This window comes from Lagopus muta, chromosome 17 (assembly GCF_023343835.1).
Source record: "Lagopus muta isolate bLagMut1 chromosome 17, bLagMut1 primary, whole genome shotgun sequence".
Taxonomy (NCBI): domain Eukaryota; kingdom Metazoa; phylum Chordata; class Aves; order Galliformes; family Phasianidae; genus Lagopus; species Lagopus muta.
The window spans coordinates 6,634,440-6,659,482 of NC_064449.1; the positions used below are offsets into that span (position 1 = coordinate 6,634,440).

General features: G+C 50.2%; 2 protein-coding genes across 9 annotated transcripts in view; one reads left to right on the forward strand and one right to left on the reverse strand.

Annotated features, from left to right (window-relative positions):
• CUX2 (cut like homeobox 2) overlaps positions 1–15,906 on the reverse strand; it is a 53,356-nt gene extending 37,450 nt beyond the window's left edge. For 6 of the 8 annotated variants that reach the window (XM_048964584.1, XM_048964583.1, XM_048964580.1 and 3 more), the window contains exon 1: positions 15,835–15,906. In XM_048964584.1, the coding sequence (XP_048820541.1) occupies positions 15,835–15,897 (63 nt within the window). In that variant the 5' untranslated portion in view covers positions 15,898–15,906. Of the gene's footprint in view, positions 1–9,999; positions 10,108–15,620; positions 15,707–15,834 lie in introns of those variants that run through there. The other 2 variants (XM_048964581.1, XM_048964582.1) reach the window with 2 other exon arrangements.
• Positions 15,907–21,020: 5,114 nt separating this feature from the next.
• Positions 21,021–25,030, forward strand: MYL2 (myosin light chain 2). Its single transcript, XM_048964093.1, has 7 exons — positions 21,021–21,146; positions 22,059–22,148; positions 22,539–22,614; positions 23,302–23,406; positions 24,118–24,193; positions 24,273–24,321; positions 24,763–25,030. Exons 1-7 carry the CDS (start codon positions 21,033–21,035, stop codon positions 24,859–24,861), a joined length of 609 nt encoding a protein of 202 aa, XP_048820050.1. The 5' UTR covers positions 21,021–21,032; the 3' UTR covers positions 24,862–25,030.
• Positions 25,031–25,043: the final 13 nt, after the last annotated feature.

Consider the following 25,043-nt stretch of genomic DNA (forward strand, 5'->3'; position numbering starts at 1 on the left):
TGCACAGCCAGCTTGGGTGACCATACATCTATTGATCACCAACACAGGCAGGTTGAGCGCAAACCCTGTAACAGGACACATCCAAATGAGCTACACCAAGCACACAGCTACTGGGGCACCGAGCATCCTGGGGGCATCCCAGGAACACAGAGGGATCGGTGATGCGGGACCCAAGGAGGGACAGGACCCCAACCCTGTGCTGCACCCACCCAAGGAGCAGCAGCACTGTGCTGCTTCCAAGCCTCCTTTATATCTCCTGCTATTATTTATGGCTTCACTCTGCTGGCAGCTCCTCTGCGGGGAACTTTCCCCGCTTGCCGCTGCCTCGCCGCAGCCCAGACTTGGGGGCTCGCCTGCCAGACGCCGAGCCCAGAGCCCTCTTTCAACAACATTAATTATCTCTGGCTTTCCATAACAACAAAAAAAAATATCTTGACCCCACTGGCTGCCAATAGCAGGGAAGCATGTGGAGGAAGAGGCTTTTATCTTTGCATCGTGGAGAAGAGCCTTGTGTTTGATCTCTCAGGGTGGGTTTTTTTTTCCCTCTTTGTACATTTTGAACTTTATAGACTGATTAATTCCTCCTATGGCGGTAAACTGCTGTGTATGCTCTCGAGTGTTGGCTTGATTTTCCTTCTATTAAAAAAAAAAAAGTCTTCCTAAGAAATTAAACCAGCTTAGCACATCTCTGCTCCATAAGCAAGCAGCAGAGAACCTCAGCCTGAATAATGGGGCAGGGGGAGGGCAGCAGGGCAAGTTGAAAAGATTTCTTTATTTTAAATTAAAGTTAAGGATTAGAGGCATCAGGCTCTCAAGAGTTATTGTGAAAGCCTTTTTAAAAGTCCCAAGTGGATAGGCCATAATCTTCTTTAAATGGCTAAATTTAGCAGCAGAGCACTCCAGACCTCCATGCATGATGAAGATGCAGGCTTGGGATTTTTCCTCTTCTTGGCTTTTTTCTTTCTTTTTTTCTTAATATCACTGCTTCACAAGACCTGAAGAAGTCTGGAAGCAGAGAGCCTTGGGCACACACAGCCCACAGTCCTGCAAATTGCTATCAACAGGATGCACGGAGGAGGAAAGTCATAGAATAGAAGCACAGAATGGCTTGGGTTGGAAGGGACCTCAAAGGTCATTGAGGTCTAATCCTCCTGCCATGGACAGGATTGCCAACAAAATCAGGCACGAGGCCAAGGAGACCAGGGCCCCATCCAACCTGCCTGTGCTGATGCCTGGCTGCTCTTTGGGAGAAGGAATTGCTTTAATATCCAACTCGAAAGAGATGCCAGCCTCTTGCAGAGGAGGTTTAAAAGGGTTCCAAATTATTGTTATTGGTACCAAAACCCACCTCATTTTAGTTCAGAAGACAGAGCTCGGTGCTACCAAAACCTGTGCCACCAACTGCATCCAATGGGTGCTTTGGAAGGGAGATCCTGGGGACATGGAGTGATGGAAACAGGCAGAAATAAAAGGGTTTGAGGGTTGCTTGCATTGAGGTTTTGAGCTTCTTGTTCTACGGGGGTGAAGGGATGAGAGGTTACTGTCTTACCCCAGGTGGCTGTGCTGGGTCCCCAAGCATTGTGAGGCCGCTGCTCCCCTGGAGTGGGCACCCTGCTTACTGCAAGAGCAGCAAGCTGTGCAAAAACGTGGCCAAAACGAGCTCTCCTGTGCTGTGTCACCGACAACATGTCAGGACAGGCATGAGAGCAAGACCCCTGGGTTACTGCCAAAGAGAGACATCTCTGCCTGCAACTACATAACTCAGAATAAAAAGACAAAGCTGGAACACGGCGCAATTAATGCAGGAAGCATCGATTTCTGCCCAGCACCAAGCTGGCTCATTAATTCCAGGTGCTCCTACAAGCCAATTCCAGTGCAGGCTGCTCTGCAACAAGAGACCAACGCGAGAAGATCGAAGGGCAAAATTGTGCCTGCAACCACCACCCAGCAATGGGACACAGGGGGGTTTGGGGAGGATTTTTAGAGCTCCCCACCCAGAATTCCCATCCATTGCAGGCATCCCAGCTGGCAAGGCAGCATCCTCCTGCCTTAATGAATGCCAAAGCTGGTTTGCACTTGACAGAGCCTGACAAGAGCAACAATCACAGATTAGGAAGAAAACTTCTTGCTTTTCAACAAAGGTTAATAAATAGTGACAGCATTAAGTCTATTCTGATTAACTATGCTGAAAGATATTATTGCCGTTTGTAACATGGAATCATTATTGGATTAAGCACAGTGTATAAAAATGAAATGTGAGGTTTAATCTCCAGCGCAGGAACGCTGCGCTCTGATGCAAACTGTGCAGCCCTCAAAGCTTCCTTGTACTAAATGTTGTAACTCACTTTACCCAGAGATAGCATCTCGCATGCACTGCCTTCCCAGCTTTTTAGGTTTTGCTTTCCTTGGCTGAAAAAGTCACCACAATTTGCCTTGAGAAACTGATACAAAGTGAGCCATGCGCCCTGGCCAAAGCCAATAGTAGTCCCCTGTTTTTTCCCAATGCAGGAATACCAGCATTGGAATGGGTGGATGGATGGATGGATGGATGGATGGATGGATGGATGGATGGATGGATGGATGGATGGATGGGTGAATGGATGGGTGAATGGATGGGTGAATGGATGGGTGAATGGATGGGTGAATGGATGGGTGAATGGATGGGTGAATGGATGGGTGGATAAGGCTGTGTGTCTGCTGCATCCCCGGCATCCTGTGCAGGACTGACGGACAGGAACATGACACTATACTGCCACCACTTCCCAGGCACGTTCCATGCCCTAAGGTTGGCTGCACCAACATTGGGAGAGGGAGGATGTCTGTAAGGAAAATATTTTCAAAATAAACCGCTAAAAGCAAAACTTCTGAAGTGAGAAGACCAACACACACAGTGTCCATATGGAGGAGAGTGGAGGGAAAGCAGCGCAGATATCCAATTATTTGCTGCAACCTGCTCGTTTCAGCATGTCATAGAAATTCTCTTCAGCTGCTCACACAACGTTTGCTTATGAACCCAATGTTCCAAAAAGTGCTTCAACGTTACAATTGGACATCCTCAGCCCAGACTCCCATACCTTGATGACAGCCCAGTGCCACCTCGCCGTGCTGGTGAGGAACTGGACCCACCAATATTCAAAACTGTGTGCTGAGAATGCAACCGCCAGGAAAACCAGCACTTGTTTCTTTTAAAAAAGGCTTTTCTGAAGATGTTCTCACCTGAAATATCAGGAAAACCAACTCTGAGCATCTCCAAAAAGAAAACCATTCTGTTTCTTTTCTAGTTTAGGATTAACTCATGTTCATCATTTGTACTACTGTTATTACACCTACATTATTTCACTCCACAGCACTAGGACTAGTTCATAACATGACACAAAAGCTTAACACTTCCATTATTGCATATTTTCTTATTTTTAAAATCTTCAAGAGCAGCTGCTACCCAGCCTGAGTTGAAACTCCTTATCTCCTTTTCTGGATCAAAGGAAATGGAACTGGTGTGACACCTCAACCAAAGTCTCTGCTGCTCGTGCTGTTGGGGAAGTATTTGACACTTGTGTTAAAGCATCAAACTATTTCATTACAGCCTCAGCCGGAGATGCTTGGATGACAGGAGATGCTTGGATCAATCAGCATCCAGAAGCAGCTTCCCATTATGATTAAAAACATTAAATAATAAGCTGGTTTTAGATGGAGCTTTCAGCAGGGCTGCAGAGCATTGTAGGTGCTGATGTGCAATGAAGCAGAGTAGTAATGAGGGATGGCACATAGGTAAAAGCCAGGAAAACAGAATTTAGAAGGCTTGAGGACAGCCAAGAGGATGCGAAGCCAGAAGGAGGTTGGCAAAGCCCCACGGGAGCCCTGGGAAGTAGCAAAGGAGCCTGCAGCAAGCTGACTCACGTCCCAAGAGGCTCAGCACACACATATAGCACTTTTTCACTTGGAGCGGACACAAATTATTTACAAAATTGGGTTAGAAAGGAAGATCTTATGTGCCATCAGCTCCATCTCCCACTGACAAGACCACGTAAGAGCTCTGGAGGTCAGAGATGGGATGGAGATGTAAGACCAAGTGATGTGGAACAGGAAATAGGGACATAGGACCGGGGATGCCCAGAGGCAGTGCCACTGTCTGCATCCATTGCTGTCCCACTGAGCTGCACCAAAGATGGGGAGCTCAATACATCCAGGACAAGGAGTCTTCTTGATGGACACACTTGTCCATGGGGAACCAGAGCCGGATGCAGACACCACACATGGAAGAGATAAGGAGAAGCCTGCCTGGTCCCAGCTGTGCAGGAGAAACATCCTGCACTGTGGGACAACATCCCCATATCACTGCTGCCACCACAATGCCACCAGGGCCACCGACCCCAAGCTGGCTGCGAGTCACACACCGAGCAAACACCGCCTGTTTAATTGGCTAATTGCACATCGCCTTCCAGCACGCTCACTGCTGATTTTCTCCAACTCTTTGGCTCACACCCAGGACCAGCAACATGTATTCCTCAGGCTCAACCACGCAGAACTTAGGCAAGGAGTGGCAGGGAGCAGCCCGGCGCATCGATCTCCCCACAGTAACATCAGATTGCTCAGCTTCACATACCCGGCGATCACGAATCCTTTGGCTGTGGGGTTATAAAGCATTCTCTAAAACATGAGAAAAAGATTAAGCCTGCTTATAGTTAATAATATACTGTACACTGTCTGTCAAGCTGGCTGTTTGCTATTGAGAGCCTACTATTAGACACTTATTTAAAAGGCCTTTCAAGGCTTCTGAAGAAAGTGCAGTTATGCTTTTTTTTTTTTTTCCTGGCAAGAACCACCGTAGATAAACATCAATTCGCTCCTGTGGATCACAGTCGCAGTAAATAAATTTTTCAGGAAGCTAAGTTTCATACAAAGGCTTCGCGAAGCTCCCATTTCACACAACATCAATGTTTGGCCTCTGAGAAATAAAAGCTCTAAGGTTGCTTTATCCGAAACTAAATTATCAATTGTAGCTGCTTAAAAATAAAATAAAATAGGGCATTGCAATGAGAAACCGGCGCAGACGATGGGAAGCAAACAACGTCGTTTCTAAACAGCTCAGAGACAGAACAGGGAAAGGTGGTGATTTTGCTGCAAATTGCTCTCATCCCTCTGCAAAGGAATCTGCAGCCCCAAACTTTTCAGAGCTGCGTGGCACGGCCGTGCAGCGGGAGGCACTCAGCACACTGCGGGTACATGCAGCAGGCAGCTCGCACTGTGCTCCTTAATGGCTCCTTCAAGTAGCAGCCTGGGATTATCCACTATAAAAGTATTTGTTACCAAAAAAACCTCCACGTCAGCTGTAAAAGCAAAGTGGCTCCATGGGAAGGCACGAGGCAGGAGCACACATCTTGCACCCTGCCTCGCATCCCACATCTTGCATTCTATCCTGCAGCCCATCCCATACCACACCCCAACCCATATCCCACAGTGGGATGTGGCTGTGCCACACGTGCCCCATACCATCCCAGGGACTCAGCGCTGTCAGAGCCAGCAGAGTGCGAGGACTCAGGCTGCCCCATCTGCTCTGTACTGGAGGGATGCTGGGCTCTGTTGTTGTTTAATTATCAGCTGAATGTGAAAGAAAAATACAGCAACCCTTTTAGACTGAGGTTATGTGTGGTGGGGGGAAGGGATAGAGAAGGAAAACATGACGTCTGCCAAAATGCAACCTGTGTCATCCTAACACGCTCAAATACCTCAAACCATAGGAGCCTCATACCTGGAAGAATGCCTTAAAAATCCCAGGAGAAGGAGATCGGATGACACACTGCTCCCAGTGCCTCCATCCCAAATTAACGCAGCCTCCGCCTGCTGCCTGTCAGCCCGGGGCTGTCCTGGGCACGGGTTCACAGACCCAAATTCACCTGTTTATTCTCTTAAATCCCAACTGAAGGGGCAAGGCAACATTTTTGACCTCATCGCTTCTGTTCCCATGAGGATCCCAGCACTGCACTGACGGAGTGACCCCTGGCCCGAGCAGCACCCAAAGCCAGACTCTGATCCACTGTTTGTTCACTTCCTCTGCCGTGAAAGGCAACAGCAATTTGGAGAGTTAATGAGTTACCAGAGGAGCTGATGCCTCCCTTGGGCATCAACCAGGGCTGTCCCCATTACCTGACACATGGGATCACCTCCGAGCCCTTGAGCACCAGCCTTTAGAAACAGAACCCAGCTCAGCTGACCCCATACTCTTTGTGAAAGCACTGGTTTCAAACCAAAAGAGGGGAGATTTAGATTAAATATAAGGCAGTAAGTGGTGGTGCCCCATCCCTGCAGACACCCAAGGTCAGGGGACAGGGCTGTGAGCATTGATGGAGCTACGGGTGTCCCTGTGCACTGCAGGCAGTGGGAACATACAGATTTTGGGGGTCTCTTCCGACTCAGTTTTATAACTCTATAATTTTTTTTTAAATTCTCTTCAGAAAATAACCAGTGGGTGCTCAACAGATGAGCACGTTCTCCATCACTAAAATAAACTTAATTTGAAAGTCCCGACCTTGTGACACCCATTGCTCTCCTGAAAATAAAACTGCCAGGGATGATGCAAAATGCATATTTAACCTCCTGACGTTGCTCGTGTTTTTAGCAGATGCCCATCCATCACCCGTCTTATTGGCACCAGGATGGGACCTGAGGCCCCTCTGCCCGTGAGGCAACTCTTGCAAGCACGAAAAGCAAAAAGCAAAAAAAAAAAAAGAAAAGCAAAAGAAGTGCTGCCACAAGCCCCCATGGAACTGTGATCTTAATTGATCCTTGGCAAGAGGGAAAATATTTATTTAGGTGAAGGAGACTGCCAGAAGGCATGCGTTTTAAAAGTAAAATTGCAGAGCACCCAGGGCAAACCATGCAAATTACCACTGGAGCCAACTTATCTGCATCAATACCTGCCAGCATCAGGGCTCCACGAGCGATCCATCAGCGCCCGCCCAACAACCGCAAAGCAATCTTTAATCCGGTGACACCATTCACAAAGTTCTATTTATGAGACTTTTACCCTTTCTGTTATTAAAAAAGAGTGTGGGAAGGAAGGAGGTGGGAGCTGGATTTTCAGGGAGTCCCACTATGCCTGTTGTTAGCGATTGCTTCAGGCCGAAATTCTGACACGCCAGCTCCTACTTATGGGAAAATTTATTTTACGCGTGCTTTTACAAGAAGAAATGTGTGTAGGTATTAGGATGTGATGCAGCACATTGGGCCTGGGATGCCTTTTGTGCCTTGAGCACTGAAAAGAAACGACAAAAACATTATCCCCACTCAGACATTAACCTGAAGTGGGAATTCAGCTCTTTTAGAATTAAAGGTAATGGTGAAATTGGCCAAGTTACTCACATTGAAGCTTTGCTCGTTTTTTTGGCTGGATTTTGGTTAGAGATCTTCCTGCTTTGGGCCATGGCTTGGGGTGGGCAACCACCAGCCCATGGGAAACCCATTGGTAAGGAAGTGTTCTTCCATCAATAACAACAGATTGCTAAATCCAGGTATCCCATAAGCACCTATGGATTTACAGAGGTGTGGGGCTGGATCCGGCACCCATCGCAGTGCTGCGGAACCACAAGCAACTTCTCCTGGGGGAAATGGGGCCGGGGGGGGCAAGGATTTGCGTATGGGTAAAAACAAACAATCCTGTAAATAAAGAGCACCTCCACTCTGTCTCCACAATGCTACTCTTATTGAGTGAGTCAGATGTTCTGCTGATTAAAAATTGATCCATTTCAAAATCTAATCAACAGAATAGGATTCTTTCATATGTTATCAAGGCAGCTGCTGACAACAAAAACCAAACCTGTTATTAACCCATGAACCCCAATGACCTGAACCTGGCTGGGCTCTGGAACCGTAAATTATTCAGTAGTCCGAGAGCAATCCCGTAAGTCTGATGAATTTATGCCCCGACTGGAGCCTTTGTGGGTTAAAGCCAATATCCCACCCCTTGGTCTCCAGGGACGCGGTTCACGACACGCTGCCATTCTGTGTCATGCCTGTGAATACATTACCAGCGTCTGCTTGGCTTCACCTTTCAAATGTCTGCTTCTTTGCTTTCTCTCTTTTTTTTTTTTTTTTTTTGGTATAAAATGACTTTTGGGATCTGCATGGAGCAGGAGGTGCTGGAAGGGTCTTGCAGCAGCACTACACGGAGCTGCAAGCTCAAGTCCAAGCACTGCTGAGGTGCACACACAGCTGGGACTTGGCACAAATCTTTGCATTTAAGCAAAATTTCAAGAAATAACAAAGATATTTTGCATCCCTGCTTTGCTTTTCAGGCTGGCAATGCCTCTTGTCTGCCTGCACACCTTCTGTGATGCTTTCTGGAGCAAAGACCCCTCCTGCAGCACTGCTGCACATTTTGTTTTCCACTCCCACACCACCAAGGTCCCAACCCTCACTTTAACCAGAACAGGAAAAAGTCAACACCGTGTAAACCAAGCTGGAAGACAGCAATTCTTCCCTTAAATACTAATATATTTACAAGTTCAATGGTTCTTTGACCTCTCCTTAAAGCCCAAATAACCCTGGGGAGCTTCTCAGAGCTGCCACTATTGATCCCGTTTGGCAGCCATCTCACGGCCAGCATCACCCAAGGCTGCCCTGTGCCTTGGGCAGGACACAGAACCCATCCTGTCCCATGGGAAATTCCAAATCCCACAAGAAAACCCCAGATCCCATACTTCCATGACCCAAGCTCCAATAGTGCCTGCAGAATCACAGAATCACGAAGGTTGGAAAAGAACACTAACACCACCAAGTCCAACCCCAACCTACCATGCCCACTAACCACATCCATGCGGTTCTTGAACACCTCCAGATCTGCTGGACATGGGTGTTCCAATCCCACCTCAGGAGGAGATGCTACAAAGCTTCGCAGTTCTGCATCCCCCAGTTACGTTGTCCCTCCACTGCCGTTCCCAATATCATTTCCCTACATCAGGGCAGGCAGATCAGCTCCCTCCTCACCACCCCATAATCACACTTGTACGAAGCTGTTGCCGTACATAACGAAAAGAGAAAGCATCCTTGGAGAGCCCAACAATCAGACAATTTTTAAGATCATGGAGCATTAAACCATTCCCAGTAGGGTTTACTAATCAAACAGCCAAATCCTTCATAACCAACCAATCCCTACAGAGCAATTAAATCCTTCCCCTTTAAAACACTTGGCACACTGTCTGGGGACAAAAAGAAAAATTTGCAAAATTCATTTGATAAATTAACCAGGGAAAAGAAAGAAGTGAATCAAGCTTTGTTCTTTTCATTTTTTTTAATTATGGAATTCACAATGCCTGAATAATGTTTAATAAGAACTATGAAAATTCCTAACAGTATTACAACACAACACAAAAGAATTAACCTGGTTACCGTGAAAAATTGCATATTTAATTAAGAACAGAGAGTTCAAAACTATCCAGAGATTTCAAAAGTACCGTTGCCTAAGGGGCTAAATTACACGCTCGCAGTGCTGCTAACAGGGCTGGAGCGCGCAATCATTACCCAAGTGTCCCCATTAAGTGACAATGGGCAGATGACATCAAATTCATTTCAAAAGCAACAGGAACTGAAGCATTCACTTGGGTAGTGGAAGGGAAAGCGACTATCCTGCTGGTATAAACCAGACCCCTTGTTGATAAAGGCAATAATTAAAGAATAATGTTAATTAGCTGCTTCTATTTGAAGGAGTGCTGCGGTAGCGGGAGGCACAGCGGCCCCAGCTCCGCTGCTTCTGCAGCGCGTGCCGTGCTCACATGGTGCGGAATGGCATGTGGCCCCTGGACAGACACAACATTTTGGGGTCAGAAAGTGGTGTTTTGGTGAAGTCGAGGCCCTTGGGGAGATGGCAGAGCCACAGGAGCAGCGGGCAGGCGGTCGCCAAGAGCATCCCTCTGCAGGACACCTGCATGCCAGCACCACCAGCACACACACCAACGGGGAATGTACCCACGGGGATTGGAGCAATGTTCTTTCTTTAAACCCTACCTGGCCAACATGCTTCACTTTGGGTTTTAGCAATGCTTCTTCTTTCAACCCTGCTTGGTCCGTGGGCAGAAAGTTCCCAGTGTTTGGTCTCTACAGCTGAAAAGTCCCCAGCTTGCTCCCACCCGCCTCCATCCATCTGTTAGCCAAGAAGCCAGGGGACAAACAGGGTAATGATTACCCGGCTCCCAGGGATGAAGCAATGTTTGCAAACCACCCCATGATAAATAACGAAGAACCGCTCCCTGCAGCACCAACGCACAGCCAGGTCGCGGTGCTCCCCAGACCCCTCTGAGCCGAGCAGCCCTGCTTACACAGCACATCAGCAGCACCAGGTAATGTTGCACGAATGCTCTCCTGACGGAGGAAAACAAAGGAAGCCTGAGGTCCTGACTTCAGCATACAACTGCACCAGCGTTACCCAAGGCAACCGCAGCACGCTTGGAGCGGCTGACGCACGGCGTGGCTCCCACCGGAGTCATATTTACATGGGGTTCCAATGGGTTATTTACTTTCTTAGAAACCTGTGTTGCAGAAGAAGTCACCAGCATGTGCAACACCCATCAATTAATACGAAAACAGCCATGTGTTAGCAGCAAGTCACTGAAACCGCAGCTCCATCAATACTCTGGGGTCCTGTTGGAGCTTTGGGGAAATCATTAAATGTTGCACTGAACTAGTAAAAAAAAAAAAGAAAAAATTACACAGCGAGGCCATATTAAAAAGCTCTGGAAGACGTCCTCGGTGCGTGCATCTATGCCAACACTAGTGTGCATGGAACTGGGAAATTCAACTTAAAATTCATTGTGCCCATGCATCCTCCCTATATGGCTGTGTTCCCATGCGTGACCCCAAAACCTCAGTTCTCTGCCCATGAGCAGAGAAACTGAGGCACAAGGGTGCAGGCTGGCAATGGAGAATGGCACGTTGATGCCAACAGGGTTTGGTTCCTCCCGCTTTGGTTTTGCTGTTGTTGCAAAACGTGCTGGAAACTGCAAAAAAAGGGTGATTAAAGAGCACTCAGTGGTGGATGCTAACACCACAAACACTAGGAATTGTTACAGAAAGGGAAAACTTTTTAATAAAGTCTGCAAGTATATATTCCTCCTTTATCAACCTCAAGATTTATTGACCTGAGAAGCCATATTGACTGAATAAATCTTGATAATGACCTCAGCAGAAGTCAATACCTGCTTATTATCTCCCAAGTTGGGGAATTACATCTTTCTATAATAGGAGCAGGATGGTACAAAATGTTCCAACCACCTTCCCGAAGCCTTTTGGGGGGATGGATGAGCTCAGTGCAACTGTTCCAGGTAGAGGCAGCCTGCACTGTGCTGCCCATTGCCCTCCATCTCCAGGAAAGCAATGTTTGCCATAACATCGCGTTGTGCTGAACCCAAATGAGTTTCATTCAGAGCAGGGAGCAGGATGTTCCTGTTGGTCAGGCTGTCCCATGGTGATGCCCTAAGAGCAATGGGACTGGCCCATGGGGCAGCACCGTGATCGCAGGAGCATTTCCTTTTGCTGGCAAAAAAGGGGAAAAGCATAGAACGTTTCAAACTCAAAGCCACAGGCTCCTTTCCCAGCTGAGCCACGGCTTCTGCATTCAGCGCTGCTGTTTCTCTTGCCAACCGCTAAGTTTACGTTCAGCAGAGAAAACAGGAGCAGTGGGACCGGAGCACACAACAATTATGCCTGCATTTTTATTTGAAGTCTCTGCAGACAGCAAGAAAAATTAACTGAAGGGAGCAGCTCCTGTGCCAACATATGGAGGGAGATGAATAGCTGGTTCTCCATGCTCCGCTGAGGTTATCTAGTTAAGCAAGCACCTCCTAAAGGACTCGCAGGCTGGGAGCGTGCTGTTTGCTTAATCTGGTCATAAATAATAATTCGGATCACTGAGCGCTTTAACATTCAGCTCCACCTGCATGCGGGCTCAGAGCCACAACACCCACCCAGCAGCCCCACATACTGTGGGCATGGCAAACCTCAAAGCTCTCCTGGGCATCCTGGCTCCATAAGCAGGAGGTCACAGGGCTGCAAACCTTTGCTCCCGTCCCATGGGATCAAATTATATTTTCATCCCCATCCCTATTTGCCTCTTGGTCACAATCTCTTTTTTTTATTCCCCCCTCTGAGGCTACAGAGACAATCCACTAAACTGGATCAGGAGGCCAGCGCGTATATCTCTAATGGGCTGCAGCACGCACACAATTAATTAATGGATTTATTAATTAGGGAAGAAGTCACTCTTCAAGCTGGAATTGGGGTCACCAGTTTCTAAAGTGAGAGCTGCAGAGCTAAAGATAAACTCTCATTTTCTGCAGCTCTCTTCTTGTCTGGCAGCATCTCAATTATTCAGCCACAGGAAAAAACCCACATTACACTTCGGGAACTTCAGGGTCTGACTTTCAGCCGATCATAAAACCAAACAGCAGGTATTGCAGAATGAAATTACGGTGACATCCAGACCACAGGGCCTCCAGCCATCAAGGTTTCCACAGGGCACACTGAGCTCCAGTTGCCCACTGGCAGTGGTGGGAGCATTCCAGTGCACTGGCCCAGCTGCCCAGGGAGGTGGTGGAGTGACTGTCCCTGAAGGTGTTCAGGAAACGTGGGGATGTGGCACTGAGGGACGTGGTCAGTGGGCACTGGGGTGATGGCTTGGGGTTGGACTTGGTGGTCTTTGAGGTCTTTTCCAAACTTTGTGAGTCTATGATTCAGTCGAGGCTCCATGGCAATGGGAGGAACAGAACTGCTGGTTACTGTAGACCTTGATTAATATGAAAACAGAGCAAGAAACACCGCCGCCATCTCTACACATATGTGACTACAAAGCACAGCTGCTTTAGACAGCAGAGAATCCACATGAAAGAGAACCACTTATAAATCCCCTGCTCACTGGAAACGTGTCCGGAGCAGTACACACCTCTTAGACACCACAAAACCCAGCCACAAGGCAGACACCTGCAGAGAACCTTTGTCACTTCTACTGCTCCAAAATTTGCATTCGTTTCCTCAACGCCGCCCATGTCCCACCTGGACCCTTGGGTAGAAGCCGGAACCACTGAAAAGCCAAACCACATTCACAATTCAGTAATGGAGCAGGGTGGCCCTGAGAGCTCTCAGGAGAAATACCAACACTCATAGGGGATGGGCAGCATCATCTCTGTTCCCACCATGGAACTCCGGGACTCATGCAGTTGACCACCATCACAACTGTAGGATGGCAGGGCTCCTGGACTCTACGATCCTAGTAGGTCCCTTCCAATACAGGATATTCTATGGTTCTGTGATTCTCCAGCTCACCTTCAGAGCCCCAAATTACATAGTGAGGAAGGGAAGACCCCAAAAACTTCCCAGACTCCACTGGGGCGACCGTGCTGGGGGCTGCTCCACAACAGCACAGCGAGTTTCCTCGTCCAGGCTGCAGGAATTAAGCTTCAACCAAGAGGACTGATAGCTTATTTACTGCTGTCATCTATATAAAGAAGAATTTTGACACATTGTTAAATGATAGCACATTTAGATAAGTCAAGCTGTCATATCATTTAATGGATGTCTAAACTCCCTCTGTAGCTGATATGTAAAATTTATGCACTTCAGAATATCATAAGGTTATAATATTTTAATCACATCCACATTCTTTTCCCTCCTCCCCAAACTCCTCAAACGCGACGTCGGGCGCCCAACTTTCTGCCCAAGTCTGCACAGGGTCAGCATCCTTGTACTGGGGAACACAGCCCCAGTGCTAATCTGCATGATGCGATGCGGAGCCGTTGATAAAAGATGGCTCTAATCAGTCTCTCTCCCCTCACTCGTGTATTTTTTAGCCCAAATCAGCAGCTCTCAACTCTTCCTGTTTTCTTTTTTTGCTGGTTTAGCACGGAATGAGTGAGAGCAGCACGGTGCGTGTAATCCATACAGCCCTCAACCCAACGTCGTAAAGCAGAAGCAAATTAAAGCACAGAGCAAAATAAAGGTATGAATCCCGTTATGACTATTATACACAAGAAAGCTGTAAAAAAATACTGCATTAGTAATGTACACAATAAAACAATCTCATAACCCAGTGAAATATGCCAGGTATTATCTTTGATAGAATTTTATCTCTCCTCATTTCCGAGCCTATTTGCTGTAAAAGGGCTCGATGCCGCTTCGATCAAAGTGCCGCCGCGCAGCGCATTATCTGCGTGTTTTACATATGCCCACCATTCATCAGGGCTGCTCAAACTCCGCCGTTCCCAGCAAGCCCTAGGCCAGCTCAGCCCCACGCATTAAAGCCCAAGAAATAAAGACAACGAAAAAAAAAAAAAAGAAAAAAAAAAAAAGCTCTCAGAAAAAGAATAAACGGATTGTTTCCCTTCTGGGTTGTTTTGGGGTTTTTTTGTTGTTTTTTTATTAACGGAGGGCACCAGGCCAAGCTGGCACAAGGTCACCTTTCCCACTGTGATCCCGCAGCGCAGCTGCCTGCCCACGACTCCGTGCCACCACCGCTCCCCAGTGCCACCATCACCCAGTGCCATCTCTCCCCATGGCCACTCGTCCCCACGGCCATCGTTCCCATTGCCACCGCTCTCTGGGGCTGCCAGCCACCTACCTTCCACCCTGCAAAAAAAGTCACTGCCAATATTTACTATTAAATCAAGGTTCTGCACGCACCCAGGAAAAGTCATTAGCGTGATGCACCCAGGAATGCTTTTATATCCTGAGCTCTCATCCCCCTAATCCCCTTCTGACCACAATGCCATAAATGAGCAGAGGTGGCCGTGCTACCTGCAGTACTTTTGGGGCTGGCGATCGAGGCTGTAGTGCATAATCTGTTTAAAAGCCAAAACGTATTAAATGCTGGAACTGTTGATACAGCACCGAAGCCTTACAAAAGCACATTGAAATTTGTTGACTCCCCCATGAAACACGCCGCGTTTTCAACTCCGTGATCTCCAGGAGGGATAAACCCTTTTAATATCCATGTAAATGAGCATTTCGGCTTTTGTGGCGGCTCCAGGTTGGGTTTCATCCCATTACGCGGCGTTCGCAGAGCCATTGTGTCGCTGCCCGGCTCTCCACGAGCTGCGTGCCCATGGAAGTCACACATTGTCAACACCGCCGGTTTGTTCTCAGGTCATCAATGTTAACAAAGGACTCACCGTTAATTTCACAGCCCGACGGGGACGGTACGGGTGACCCGAGCGGGACCACAAAGGATCTCTCTGTCGGCGCTGTATCCATCACAAGGTGACAACCGGAGCTCCGAGAGAGCTCTCAGGACCGGACTCAACCTCCCACCGCCAATTGGGTTCAGCGACATGCGGGGCTGCAAATGTGCGCGCTCCGATTCTCCCCGACCCCAATAACAATGGGAGCGCAGGAGGGCTCCAGCCAACCCCGAGCGCATCGCATCCTCCTCCCGCTCCGTTCCCTCTCTCCATCTCCACTACCACCGCCGCATCGCTCCCCGACAACTGGCAATGACAATTACCGGCTGAACACCGGCATTGCGAGGGGGCTGGGGAGGGGATCCCCCAAACTTAACGACGGGGCGGCAGCGAACCCCGCCGCTCCCCGCAACTTCAGCCTTCCATCCCCCCTCCCCCCCCGCCCGCCCCCGGGGCTGTCACCTCGGGCGGCTCCATGCGCTGCTCCGTGCGAACAAAGAGCGGCGGAGGAACGGAACGGCGGAGTACCGGGGATCAATTTCTGATACCTATCGATGGCGAAGGGCGGGAGGAGGGAGGGGACGGCGAGCAGCGGGGGGGGAGGGCTGGAGGAGGTCCCCCCCTCCGCCGAACCCCCGCCGGGGTTGGGGCTCTGGGGGACCGCCGCGCCACCAACCTGGAGCCGGCGGACATCAAACCGCGTCCGATACCGGAGCATCGATCCCACGTCCGCCGCCATCTTTGGGGGGGGGGGGGGGGGGGAGGAGAAATAAGGGGGGGGCACGCTGCCCCCAGCGCCCGGCCCAGCGCCGGCCCCGTCGCCCGCCCGGACCCGCCCCGCGCCGCGCCGGTCCCGACGGGGCGGGCGGAGGGCGGCCCGGAGCCGCGGGCACAGCTGCTGCCACCGCCCCGCAGCGCTCCGCTCTTTTGTTAGCGCAGACCCGGGCGGCCCTCCCCGAGGGGAAGTTTTCCCGGTGATTTGCGGGGTTTGGGGGAAAATCAATAAATAAATAAAGAGAAATGCTACACGGCTTGAGGTGGGCATCGGGCAGCTACTGCAGTAAAGCAAGCACAAAATCTGCCCGCCAGTACCCTGCTATTGCTCTCCCAGCCCTGCTGGGGCTTGTAGGTAGGGGGTTGAGCAGACAAGCCCGGCATCTGAGTGACCCCAGCAGGGAGCGGTCGGTGGGATGTGATGCACCTCGTGCACAAGTAGGAGCTCGGCTCTCATCCAGCCATGGGGAGGCCCGAGAGCTGTCTGCTCCCACTGCCTGCAGTGCACAGGGACACCCACATCTCCATCAGTGCTCACAGCCCTGTCCCCTGACTGTGGCTGTGTGCAGGGATAGGGCACCACCACTTCTCTGTGCAGCCTCAGTGTAAAAACTTCTTCCTTGTATATCCATTCCAAATCTCCCCTCTTTTAGTTTTAAACCATTCCCCCTTGTCCTATCACACAGAACCTGCTAAAGGGTCCTCTTATTTCTTCTACCTCAGCCTTCTCACCTCTCACCCCCACTCAGAGATGCACAGAACTGCCTGCAGTCCCAACATCACAGAACACCTTGGGCAGGAGAACAAGCAAACAGGACATCAGAGTTTGACAAAAAGATTTGCAATACTCTGTGTCTGGGAGAGCCAGCCAGCACCCACAGCCCTGAGCCCACCCTGTGCCCATTGTATTGATGTGGCACTGAGGGACATGGTTAATGGGCATGGTGGGTTGGGGTTGGACTTAGTGATCTTTTCCAGCCTTAAAGATTCTAGGAGACCAGGTTGAGCATCCAAGTTTACCTCTCTTGAGTTTCTGCTCTTCGGTACCGATGCCTGCTGGTGTCCTCCCTGTGTCACCTTGCTGGTGGCCTGGGATGGCTCATGCTGCTCGTGTCTGATCTCATGCCCATCAATTACAGAAGAGCCAGCTCATAAATCAGAAGTAAAAACTAATGTGGCATCCCCAGTGAGCAAATCAAATTGTGGGCTTGGGAGGAATGCTTCACTTCGGCCAAATCGTTCCTAACTCAGTGGGAGCCAGGAGGAAGAGGACAGTGTCACGCTGTGCCCCACACCTGAGCCAGGTCCCTGGCCACCTCGAGGGCAGCGGGGGGCATCAGGTCCCCCCAGCCCTGGCAGCACTGCGGGATGCAGGTTAATAAATCAGTTTGTCTCCAGAATGGCTTTGCTTTGTGTGCCTGACAATAGCCCGCTGTAAATGGCAGCCCCTCACCTCCTCTTTTGAAAGGCTTTTAATTAAAATATGGAAGGGGATTTTCTGCATACTTGAGGGGGGGAAAAAAAAAATGTTGGATTTCAGCACGCTCCCATTTCAGGCGTTAATTTATTCTCACCTTCCTGTCGTTTGTGATCCGGCCGATAAATCCTTTGTGCGGTGATCTGACCCCATTAGGCAGCGTGGGCAGTGAGTGCCACGTGCCAGCCTCCTCCCAGCCGTGGATGCTTTGTCCCAAGGGTGGGCAGAGGGACACGAGGACCCACATAGAGCCAAACCAGTGCCGTTGTGATGAGCGGAGACACGGCAGGCCATGAGGCTGAGGCAGCCCCGAGCTCAGAGCTCTGTTACTCAGCCAGTGGTCCTTGCAGACCCGCACACAGCTGCGGAGTCCCCATCCCATGCTCAGGGAAGGCAGCACAACAAGAACTGTGTCCTGGGCTCTGGGAAATCCTTGAAGGGGTCCCACCCCCCACTGCCCCCCCATCTGCCTCATGCCTTTCTGCAGTGTCCTGGCCTCCTCTGGCCTGGGAAAGCAGAAATCAACCCTACAGCAGGCTGTGCAGCTGTGTAAGGGTGTTATTGTCTTCTCTCTTTCCCTCTCTCTTTCCTCTCCTTTCTCTCTCTCTTCCCTGTCTCTTCCTTCTCCTTCCTCTGTCTCTCCCCTCTCCCTTCCCTCTCCTTTCTCTCTCTCTTCCCTCTCCCCTTCCCCTTTCCTCTCTCTTTCCTCTCCACCCCAACCCCCCCCCCCCCCCCCATTTTCCTCTCCCTGCCCTCTCCTGCGTCCCCGCCGGCACCGGGCCGTGCCCGCCCTGCGCCCGCTACAATGGCGCCACCTGGCGGCCATCTCGGGGTCTGCAGCGCGTCCCGCCGGGTGACACTGCGGGGAGCACGAGGTGACACGGAGGGACAGGAGGGGACACGGGGAGAGACGCACAGGGACACGGGGAGGGACGCGGAACGCCATGGTTCATGGCTTTCCACCATCAACGCCACTGCTGTTGCCGCATCCTGTGTGCAGCATGGGCACAGCCCCACCGTGGGGACAGTGGCATCGTCCTCGTCCCTGTCACTTCCCTATGCCATGGGAAGCACGGGGAGGTGGCGTTCACTCAGGTCATCTTCACTGCCTTCTCCTGTGGCTAACGCTGGACAAGCGGTGGTCACCACCAGCTGCATGGAAATCTGTCTTTCTACCTTTAATAAGCTCTCTCCCTTGGAAAGTAATCATTACCAATAAACAAATGCAGCAGCCAGCGTATATAAGCATCACATTAAGCAGCTACAAGCATTTGTTATATTTGATACAGCCTTGTTAACTGGAAAACCCTGGGTTTGGAATATGTATTGATTTCAGCAAACATATATTATTTTACTGTAAGTACCAACAGCCATTGTAGTTAATATACAACAGTTTAATTTAAAATGCATTAGTTTAATAAAAATGCATAATATAGAGGCGAATTGCATTAGCTTCAATAAAAAATTCAATTTCATAAATATTATCCAGTGTTAAAATGCATTGATTTCCTGGGAAAATGTATTGGTCAAAGGTAATTTACATTGGTTTGAATGGGAATGCACCAGCATGTATACATATGTATTAGGTTAGTCAAATGGATCTGATGGCAGAAACAAAATGTTGGTTGGAGGAAAAGGTATGCAGAAGGAAAGCAGGTTGGCAGGGCAGGGGCTGGCTCTGAGATCCCCTAAATAAGCAGTTCTGGTGCTGGGGGTCCCCATTATTGGCTGTGGGCACACATAGGGCTCAGGAGCCTTGCAGAGAGCTGGGGTTAATCAAATGCTTTTGACTCCATTTTTTATCGAGCTCAAGAGGGGCTGTCCTATTAATTAGAAAGGCTTTTTCATGTCCAACACAGGCTCTTGGGCAGATAAGCGGGGACGATGCTTGATTCTGCCATTGCACAGATAGGTGCATTATTCCCTGACATCCATTCATTCACAGGCTGCAGCCACTATTCCAATGGCTCTTTTGTTCACTACAGAGCTCTCTCTCTCTCTCTTTCTCTCTCTCCATATATACGTATCCATATAGATATTTTATTCTGTGTGTCGCTAAGTCCCCAGCACCCACAGCAGGGAAGGGACCAACAAGCACCCAGATCAGACTCCACTCTTCACTGCAGGGCAGGATCTGGCCCATGAAGCACAGAGGATGTCTGCCAGTGAGAAGTGCACAGCAGAGCAGATGCGCCGTCTTACAGATGATAGCAGAACGCTCACAGCCATCTGCATCTCACCCCCAGCCAGAGTGCTGGGGCTGTGCTCAGCCTTTTTGCATGCAGAAGTCCTTTGAAGCCCCCACTCAAAGAAAGGCATTCAGCAGAGACAGGCCAAAGCCTAACCTCTTCCAGGCTCCCCAAAACAATATAATTTGGGAATTCTCCCTAGCCCCGGGGCTGCCTCCTGTACTGCCCCAACATGGATGCACAGCCAGCAATGGGCAGCGCCCAAGAGGCGCCGGTGGCTCCATGAGCGACTGGTCCTGTTTAAACCACTGCACATCACTTCCCTGATGCTTATGGATTTTTCCTTAATGCCACAAATTAAGGTAATTGGGCTTGGCTGGCCGATGGATTCAGCTGGAGTTGGCAGACGAGGGCCTGTGCTGTGATTGATCCCAGCCATGCCCGCGTGCCCTGGACTGCTGCTCACCCTGCTCTGCCCATCTCTACTGTTCCCTCTGTCTTTTGGCTCAGACAGAACCGAGAAAACATCCCAGAATCTATCTCAGTCTTAGCATAAGCCTCATTCAGTCTATGACTGCTGGAGCGGTGTGGAGGTGAGAGTGCCAGGGATCAACTGCGGCATCTGTGTCCTTTGGAAGAACAAGGACAGCATCCAGACAGAGCCCTGAGCTCTGGGATCCACTTTCAAGGCCCCTTTTGTTCGCAGCCGTGTCCCAACCCTCCCTGCTCTCCTATCTGCCTCAGCATGCCTAAAAATACCAAAGGCAAAACACACACAGATCCAACCCACCTGCAGCTGGGACAGGGAGAGTTAATGGCAGAGCCAGGGCTGAGCAAGCACTTGGCTTGAATGGGTGACAGCTGCCCCAGTGGGGAGTGATACAGGGGATCTTCGTGCTGTGGGAGCTCAGCATCCATCCCCAGCCTCATCCAGCCCCTTTTGGATGGGTTCTGGCTCTTGGAGTATCACAAGTGACGGGTCCCCATTGTATCCAGGGCTCCTCCTTCTTTAGCAGCTAAGCAGAGCCCAGTTTTCCCATTCAGAAGATGCAGTAGGTCCTAGAGATGCTTGGCAAAACATCCCTGTCCCTTGGTTGTGAGGGAATATAAGGCAGCTTCTTTATTATGAAGAATGAGGGGGCATTTCCACCCTGAAGCAAAAGGGAGGCACTGCCCCGTGATTTGGGGGCACAGTGCTGGGCCAGATAACCCCACAGCAGCCCTGCAGAGGGGAAGAGCACAGCCTCTGCCCTCTCAAGTGGCAGCTCGTGGGAGCTGCAGGGCCTCCTGGTGTGCTGCTAACCTTGAAAGCCTCTGTCTCACATGTCACATCCACCAGTGACAACAGCAAGCTTACTGCAGATTAGAGGAGGAGAAAGTCAGAGACAAGAGGGTTGGGGGTGGCTGGTTTACCTATTACAGCCAAAAGTGGGCATGGGGCTATTTTTAGCCTGGAATGGGGTGTATTTATTGTTTCAGTCCAGGGGAGAAGAGGGACTGCCTCTGAGATTCCTCCTGCAGCACCACCAGCACCTCTGCGAAGCCATGGTGAGTGCTGGGAGCCACAGTGGGAACAGGCAGAGTCTGTGGCACTGTGTTCTTATTGGGATGGCGTTAGTGGGCAGAGAGTGAGGGAAGCTGCAGGGTCTGATGGCCGAGGGGGTAAGCATGGGTAAGCCCTATACTGGGGTAAGCAGATGTAAAGCATCCTGCAAGGACAAGTGAGGGCAGAGAGGTGTCTCTTATGTTGGTAGCACTCTGCAGAACTTCCTGGCAGAGAGGCTGTTTGGGGGCAAATGCTGTCTTTTTCTTTTCTCTTCCCCCATGCAGCTAGGGAAAGGGCAATTCTGTCCCTAAAGCCCTCCTGCTGTGTTTTCTCTTGGTAGAATCCTAATTTTTGGAAGGGAAAAAGCTGCATGGATGTGCAGCTCACCAAAAGTGAGGGCGTTTCTGGTTGATTCAAACCTCAGTGCAAGGAGATGGCATTTTTTTAAATATGCAAATACATTAATTAGCACTTTGCTCTTAGTGAGAGGCTCAGAGCAATGAGGAGACATCCAACGACCACAGCCCTATGTGCAATGCCAGCAGCGTGCTCCTGAGGCTGAGCAGATCTCAGCCTGGGCTAGACTGCTTTATCCACCACAGCTGAGAAAGCAGAAATTGGAAACCCAGCTCCTTTCTGCTCTGAAATATTTGGCCAAATTCGTCAGGAAAGCGAAGACAGATCTGTACTCAGAGCAGAAATCTGAATGCTCCTCAGCAGCTCAGAGTGCTGCACGTGCCCACAGGCCTGAGCAGCACGTGGGGAATCACCAGGCACCAGCCCCACACTGCCATGAAGGACTTATTGCTAAGCACTGCCATGAAGGACTTATGACTAAGCACAGGGTGGTTCAATGCTTTTATTCCACGCCATAAAAAGACAGTAAGTGAGTGCTACATACTTGAACCCCGCAGGCACCCAAGAAAGCCAAGAAGAGGATTGAAGGTGCGAATTCCAATGTCTTCTCCATGTTTGAGCAGGCCCAGATCCAGGAATTCAAAGAGGTAGGTGGATTGTGTAGAAGCAACCGGGGGCCCTTGATGCAATGTGACCTTCAGCTCTTTCCTCAGTGCTTTGAGTACGATGACAGTTGGCTTGCAATAAGAGGCAAAGTGCCCATTTTTTGAGTTGTTTTATTTTAAAAGTGAGAATAACAGCTCAGTGACACTGTTAAATATGGAGCTGCCTCAAAGCATCCTGTGAGCTTGCTCCCATGGTTGGAGGCTCGAGTTATCCTCCCAGTTTGATCTTATCTTGGTGTGAGAGGGCTTTGGGCAAGGCACAGCTTTGGGCTTGGGCTGCCATAGGATGAGGGGCATGGGTGAGGGGTACAGAAGCGTTTGCGAAGGCTGTTGGCTCTCCCTGTGCTCCCTGCCTTCCTCCTCTGCTTCCAGGCATTCACCATCATGGATCAGAACCGAGACGGCTTCATCGACAAGGCGGACCTGAGAGATACATTTGCTGCACTCGGTGAGCCCCCATTTAGGAGCCTCTCCTTCCAAGCAGCTCTGACCATATTAGACCAACTAAGTGCAAAACCAGCTGTGAGTCCTCGTGTAGCCAAGCCCTAGTGGTTAAGTGCATCTTATGCGTGTTTTGCTGAAAACCTGACCCCAAACCATTTTTGTTAGTGTGGTGAATCAGAGCAACTCACAGAGCAGTTGGTGTTTGACCATGTAGGTACTAGACAGAACCTGCACCTGGGTTACCCAGAGCCAAGTGTTCCCTTTGTTTTCTCTTTAATAAGCACCTAGATGTTCCCATCCTGCAGCATCCCTGAGTTTATGGGCACAGGGAGGATTTATGGGAATCATAGGAAGCTGTGAAGCCACAACTGGGCTCTCTCATCACTGAGACCAACACAAACTGGTAATGGGCCTTTTACCTTTTACTTAGGTGAAAGGATTCAGGCATTCAGACCTGTTCATTTCACCCATTACAGCCAGGTTCAGGTACATCTCCCACTGTCCTCATCATTACAACAAAGACCTTGTCACCAGGTCCAGGAGACTCATAGTACTGCTATTTTTGCCCAAAAATATCTTCTGAAGATCAGGCTAATCCCTAGGACAGTGGGGCAGAGGAACGAAGCAGCACAGCTCAGTTTCTCAAGTTTGCAGCTGGTTGTGACATTCACCCAACGCTGCTCTTTCTTAGGGCGCCTGAATGTGAAAAACGAGGAGATTGATGAGATGATCAAGGAGGCACCTGGCCCAATCAACTTCACTGTGTTCCTCACCATGTTTGGGGAGAAACTCAAGGGTAAGAGGGAACCTGGGGAGCAGGGGTGGGCTTGGCAGGTGCTCACTTCACACCACCACTGTGTCCTGTCCCATATGGGGAAGCCACTCAGCTCCTGGGGCTTCCAATCCCTAAGGGTGAGACCCCAAGTGCCTGCAGATGTTCAGGGGGGAGCAGAGGAAATGCAGGTAGTGTTGATCATGGTGTGCAGAGCCCAGGAACGGGTCAGAGGTTGTCTAAGCAAGGCTGAGTAGGAGCAAATCTGTGTCCCAGCCATTCAAGGCAAGCATCCTGCCATGATGCTGCTGTCCCCACAAAAAGAGGGGACAGGAGATCCTGCAGTGCCCTGTGTGACTGTGACCCAGCTGCATCCCTTATCACTTACGCAAGCTGAGGCATGCAGCCTCCCCGCAGATCTCCTGGAGGCCTCACAGCCCCAAGGGCCTCTGCCTGGAGCTCTATAAATACACACAAAAGATTAGATATGCACTGGATGCCAGGGAGGAGGTGACACAGCCTGCTCTGTGGGCACACCACAACCCTACATCTGCTCCTTTCCGTGTCGACACACACGGTGACCAAAATGGGAGGGATGAGGGGGGTCAGCATTCAGGCAGAATCCCCTCACCCTCTAAATCCCAGTGTACTTCATAAGGGGGTTGTGGGAAGCAGGAGGCTCTTCCTGGCTGCTTCTTCCGCTGCTTCCAATGGTCATGGATGTGCTGCCCACAGGCGCTGACCCGGAGGAGACGATCCTGAATGCGTTCAAGGTGTTTGATCCAGAGGGCAAAGGGCTGAAATCTGCCTAGTGAGTGCAGGGGAGTTCGAGGGGAGGGAGGGTTTGCGTTGAGGCCCCCCCAGTACCCACCACGCTCTCTCATTTGCAGCATCAAAGAAATGCTGATGACGCAGGGTGAGAGGTTTTCCCAGGAAGAGGTATGTGCTCCTGCCCCCACCCTCCATCCCTGCCCATTCCTACGGGTTGAACCTGCTGCTTTGGTGCTGGGTCCTCTTGCCTCTCACAGTGCTCAGCTTGGGGTCTCAGTTTCCTATTTAAAAGGGAATGGCAGAGCAGGCAAAAATGTATTCCCAAGAAACCAAGAAATGGTATCCCACCAGAGCCCCACTGGCTGCCTCTCACCTCACAGCAGTTTTGCTGAGCAGGGCACAAGAGAGATGGGGCCTGGAGCTGGACTCAGTGAACTTTCTGGGTCCCTTCCAACTTGGGATATTCTGTGATTCTTTGCCCCTCTTTATTCTCTTGGATCTGCAGATGCACTAAAGCTTGTGCGAACCAGGCTGAGCCCTGAGCCCCAGCTCCTGGCCAAACCCCAAACCCTTCCTGTGTGCCCTTTTCACCATGGTTCTTTCCTGCAGATCGATCAGATGTTTGCTGCCTTCCCTCCAGACGTCTCTGGCAACCTTGACTACAAAAACCTCGTCCACGTCATCACACATGGAGAGGAGAAGGACTAACCCATGGATTCAACACTGGGGTTTAGCACTGTGGGATCATCTCCACGTGGGTCACACTGTAGGTTCCCTTTGTCCCTCTCCCTGGAGGTGCAAAGCTGTTCTTCATGGGGATAACAACCAGAACAGCAGCAACACAAAATAAAGTGCATTTTGGTGAGAGGAAATCCAACTGCTGTGTGTGA